Genomic DNA, 5901 nt, shown 5'->3' on the forward strand with positions numbered 1-5901 from the left:
TTGAGAGATATCAAAAATTTGTTAACTGATGAAAAATTGATAATGTTATGATAAATATTTTATCGGTTTATAGATTTTTGAAAGCTCTTATAGGAATCGAGTAAATGAGCTCTAAGTGGGAGTCTATTAGAACAATAATGGTAATTATTTTCGAAATGCAGACCCCAGAACTTTACGAACTAGTACTAAAACTTCTAGGATATAATCATCCAAAACTATTGCGATTTCACAATAGACCACGAACTTTGCACAATCCGAAAATTTTCTTATCAGTTGGAGTGTGGTCGAATAAGTTCAGTGTTCATCAAAATCAAACCTCAAATCATGAAAAACAAGGAGCCTGTCGAGATCTATTATTTTGTATCAAAACTGTCTGAATATCTCGTTCTAGGGACAAGTTATCAGCCAGCCCGCTGCAACTATGATTTAAAGCTAAATAACTCGAAACTTCAAACATGTTTCTTCCTAAAGCAATGGAAAATTTAAATTTCAAAATTTTCTTCAATTACCAATTACTCGAGAAGAATACAACGAATCTTCCAACTTTGCTCTAATAGAAGCCCAACCTATATGTGCACTTTAAGCTCAATTATCTTGGCTCCTGTCAAAGATATATAAAAGTTGTTAACAAATAAACTGTTTATCATAATACCACTAATTTTTCACCAGTTAGCAAATTTTTCATATCTTTCAAATGAACCGAGATAATTGAACTCAAAGTGGATGTATTAGATGGCCTTTTATTAGAGAAAGTACTTCAAATACAAGGTGCACATCGTTAATCAACTTTTGTGTATTACAGTGAGGTAGTTTTAGATAATTAGCTACATAATTGGCATTCAATTTTCTAGAGGTTTCCCTTGAAAATCGTTCTCTGAAATGATCAATGAAGTGAACTATGTTGCCATGGGCTCGGCGCCCAACACCATCCAATACACCTGCAAAAGAATTCAATTTAGCTACTTTTTCATGACGCTCATATAAAGAACGAGAGCGATTCTGAAATGACATTTTTATGAGATTTTTATAGCGTTTAGTATCCGTCATGACACGATTTTTATGATCGTTGTTATGAAGTATGTATAAAATTGGTACTTTTTGGTATGGTTTCGCGTCGAAGGCACTCCAGGAAAGAGTCACATGTCACCATGACGCAAAAAACGGAACACATTATTATTCTTGCCCCAAAACGTTTTTATCAGTTGACCAGAAGGAGGTGTCACAGTGTTGGTCACAGTTTCTTTCCCTTAGAATCGAAATTGTGGAGTTTCTGACTTTTGATTTTCACTGAAAGAGAGGAGGAGGAGGAGGCTACGGAATTCGTCACAAAAGTTTCTTATATACATCAGTTGAGTTTAGGAGCCAGAATATTAGGAAACTCGACTTTCCGTATAATTATGAAGCTTCAAATAGCTTGGAAGTCGTCACTTTTGATTTTTTTTTAATTTTGAAATTTAAAAATTGAGGAATTTGACTTTTTGTATTATTTGAGTTTCTATTAAATTATTGTTTTCCAATTCTGAATCTTGTTTTTTAAAGTATAATCTTATTTTTGATATTTGTCAGCAATTCCAATTCCAATTCCTATTCCTATTCTCGATTCTTGATTCTAATAATTTCTAAAACTTCCCATGCTCCTTTTTTGTTTTGTTCTATCCAAATCTATTAAAAATGGTAGGTTTATAAATCATATACCGTAATAGAAGCTCCCCCACACTGTGAAGTTTGGACTCAATTATCTTTGAATTCCATAGAAGATTTTGAAAATGGGTCAACTGACAAAATGTTTGTGATATGATAATGAAAATTTTATTAGTTGACAACTTTTTCGTATCTTTAACAGGAATCTAGGTAAATTGATTTAGAGTTAAAAGTTAGGGGGGGGGATTTAAATACAGGGTTTACGAAATATTTACGAACATATAGGGTTTACGAACATATTTCATAATTTTCAGTTTTGTTTGAAAATTCCAGCATTCTAGACATTTTTAAAGAACAACGGATATCCGTCAATCTTTATCAGTTCCCACACACGAAATCATTCTGACCGAAAGTTCATTGAAAGATCTCTTCCAAAAATGTGCTCTATTTTTATGTTCAATCAACCTGAAAAAACTTTTTTCTTCTTAGAAAATCACAGCTGCTGCTCTTTAAATGAAGCTGAAAATGAGAAAAAGAAATCAAATCAGAACGAGAAAAGGGGAAAAGGTAAGCTAAAACCGAAATGAGTTCTCTCTTATTTATTTCTTATTTGATGCAGATGTATGTGTGCCCCTGGAGAAAAAAGAGCAACACACATCACTTCAATATTCTTCTTTTTTTCTGCACCCTCATTCCTTAGCAACATTTTTTTTCTTCTTTTAGAATTTGAGAAAGAAGGACTTGCTCTGTTTGCGGAGGATCCTAGCAACCCGTCCCAAAGAATGGGGAGCTCTTTTCGAATTTTTTGTTGTATTACACTTTCGGGGAATTTCCATTTTTTCGATTTTTTTTTTAAACTTCTCGAAATTTTGAAGTTCATTCAATCCAAAAAAACTAATTTTCAGATGAAAAAGGACGCTGAAAACGAAACACTACTCTACGCATACGAACACGATGATCAGAGCTCAAAGTAAGTTTTGTTAGATGTCTAATTTAAGAATGTTCAATTTTTCGTTTCCAACAAAGTTATCAAACTTTGAAATTTGCAAAATACAGATTTTTGTAGTTCACACATTGACCCATTCTTGCTTACTCATGAGGGGCCACCCGAACCGCTAACTTTTAGCCCAAATATCTCGGTTCCTGTGGAAGATATAAGAAACTTGTCAACTGTTAAAATGATTTTTATATTATCAAAAAATATTCTGTCAGTTGACCACTATTTGATACTTTTCACAGGAAACGAGATACCGTAAACACTCTAATAGAACGCCACCCAGACCGTCCACTTTGAGTCTATATATCTCACTTCTTTTGAAAGATATCGAAAAGTTATTAACTAATAAAATGTTTATTATAATATCAGCAACATTTTATTAGTCAACCACTTTTTGATATCTCTCACAGAAAATGAGATACATGGGCTCAAATCTGAAGATTTGTATGGCGTTCTATTAGAGTGTTCACGGTATGTGAGGCTTAACATTAACGATTGGGGTGGTATTCTATTAGAGAGTTTATGGTAATTGGTGTCAAAATGATTTTAAAAATGCTCCAATTGACCAAAATTTTATTTCCAGATATTTCATTAAACCCGACAAAAGCTATCCGATAGACGATGATGTGGAAGCTGGAAAAGCCGAAGGAAAACTGAAAGAAGTTAGCAAATGGCCAACGATTGTGGCGACAGTTATGGTGGTACGTCGTATTTTGAAAACTGCATCATAGTTCATTTTTTGAAAGACTCTAGTTGGTCTAGACCAATTGATAACACATCATGATCGTTGAGTGATCACACTGTTTGCCTAATTTTTATTAGTTGTTAGCCACATTTCGTTAACTGGTTATGATGTGATTTAATTTTTTACAATTACGAAATTTCAGAATTGGGTCGTGAATTCAGAATATTGTAGTAGATACTCTCACAACTACCGTAAAACCTGTAACTTAAGGGCCTCACTGTCAAGTTTGATCTTAGTTATCTAGGTTCCTATAAGAGATATCAAAAAAGTGTCAACTGATAAAATATTTTCGATATTATGATAAACAATTTATCTGTTGACAACTTTTTTATATCTTTGACAGAAACCGAGATATATTGGGTTGAAGTTAAAAGTTAAAGGGCCCTTCTATTACATGTTTTACGGTACTCTCACAACTACCGTAAAACCTGTAACATAAGGGCCTCCATACGGTCAAGCTTGAACTTGTTTTTCTTTGGTCCTTTGCAAGATATGAAAAATTGGTCAACTGACAAAATGGTTTTTATGCGATTTATGAAATTTCCAGGGTTTCGGCTGGCTGTCCAACGAAGTAGCACTTGCTTGGGTGCACGAACGAGTACCCTATGACTATCATCCTCTTCCCGACCTCTTCTTCTCACACTTCCCAGAAATTCGTGGAGCGATTCGGATAGCTGAATACATTATGATCATTTTGCTTATTAGTGCTTTGTTGGTGATGTTCACACATCAACACAGATGGATTGTGATTCGACGGACGTTCTTCTGCATCGCAATGGCTTACTGTTTCCGGGCACTTTGTGTCACTATCTTCCAGGTTGGTTGGATTATATATTATTGACCGGTAATGTACCTTCAACCTAGCTTTTTTGACTTGCCCATTTCCATCTCTGCTTAGCTTAGCCAAACATAATCTATCAAAATTTCCAGGTCCCTGTCCCCTCTGTGAACACTTACTGCGCTCCAAAATCCAATTCATCATTTGAACTGGTCGCTGGGAGAGTAGTCAAAATGTTCTGGAGTGCAGGAATCGAACAACTCCGACCAAGAGAACTTTGTGGAGATCTGATAGTGTCTGGACACACTCTCACCATCTTCACAGCCTTCTTGGTTTTCAAAACCTACGCGCCGCAACGAATTCAGGTAAGCAAGCCCAAGAGGTTGCCATACAAGAAACCTGTAAATGTTCAGCCACTCTCCCACATCTACCATGTTCTTGCATTTACCGCCTTGTTCTCCATTCTTCTAGCCAGAAAGCACTATATGATCGATATAGTGTTAGGATACACAGTATCCACTAGAGTCTTCATGGAATATCACGCCCTCGCTGCTTCCTATCATAATGGAACTTTCGAGAATAATCCACTTTCTTGGTAATTAGCCTAATTAGAAAATTAAAAACTAAAATGTATGGCTGCAGGTCCTGGTGGTCCGTCTTGGTACCATATTTCGAATCCGATGCCCCATCAAACTTCCACAACCATCTACTCCTTTACAACCGGTCGACAACTAGAATTGGTGCTAAAAACGTGTCAGTTAAGAAAAGATCTTTTGAATAGCGATTTCTTTGTATGTGCCAAAAATTCAAAAACAACAGATGCAACCGAAAATCTCTTTATGTGTACAATTGTTAAGTTTTAATAAATTTTTCGATTTTTATTATTTTTTGAGTTTACTAGTTTCCATTATCTTTACCATACCTATTAGAATAGTTACCATCTCTATTAGAATAGTTATCATACCCATTAGAAAAGTGACCATACAGATTAGAATAGTGACCATGCCTATTAGGATAGTTACCATACCTATAAGACAAGTTAGCATACCTATTAGAAACATAGAAATTGCAATAATTTGCAATAAACATGTCATCTCATCGTTTTCTCGTTTTCTCGCACATTTGCGACTTTTCCTCTGAAAATGGTCCCCTGGAGGCTGAATTTGAAGAGGGTGACAAACGAGACACCACACTTCTTCTTGTGTCTCATATAGAAACACTTTTTTCCCGTTTTTCGCGGCACTATTCAAACATTTTCTTTTTTTGACTCGTGAAATATGAAAGTCAAGACATGAACAAAAAAGAAATGGTGTGGTTTTTCTGTCAACGAGCAGATTATATAATGGTGAGTGAAATAAAGGGAATGTGGGCGATAGAAAAAATGAGCTAAAAATCATACTAAAAAACTTTGAGCCAATTACCTCGGTTCCTGTCGAAGATATTAAAAAGTTGTCAACTAATAAAATGTTTATCATGATATCACAAACATCAATATCAGTTGACACAATTTAAATATCTTGCATGGGAGCCAAGATAAATTGGCTCAAACATGACGATGTGGGGGCTCTTCTATTACAGGTCTTACTGTACTAGATGCGGACTTGTGGCACATTACTATCAAGCTTCAGCTTTCTTCGATTTCTGCAGATTTTCATTCTCTGAGCTCCATTCCGAAATTCATCATTCACTTCCCCTCTGCGAAAATCTGTGCTCCATTTGGGAATGTGCAAATTCAAGTCG

At 35.3% G+C, this 5901-nt stretch overlaps 1 protein-coding gene across 1 annotated transcript; it reads left to right on the forward strand.

Annotated features, from left to right (window-relative positions):
• Positions 1-2546: 2546 nt before the first annotated feature.
• Positions 2547-4942, forward strand: CBG07059 (the record flags this gene model as incomplete). The annotated part of the gene is made up of 6 exons (XM_002632147.1): positions 2547-2611; positions 3222-3339; positions 3931-4200; positions 4314-4526; positions 4575-4756; positions 4804-4942. The coding sequence occupies 6 exons, from the start codon at positions 2547-2549 to the stop codon at positions 4940-4942; spliced, it is 987 nt and encodes a 328-aa protein (XP_002632193.1).
• Between the last annotated feature and the right edge of the window lie 959 nt (positions 4943-5901).

This window comes from Caenorhabditis briggsae (assembly GCF_000004555.2).
Source record: "Caenorhabditis briggsae complete genome, chrII, whole genome shotgun sequence".
NCBI classification, from domain to species: Eukaryota; Metazoa; Nematoda; class Chromadorea; order Rhabditida; family Rhabditidae; genus Caenorhabditis; species Caenorhabditis briggsae.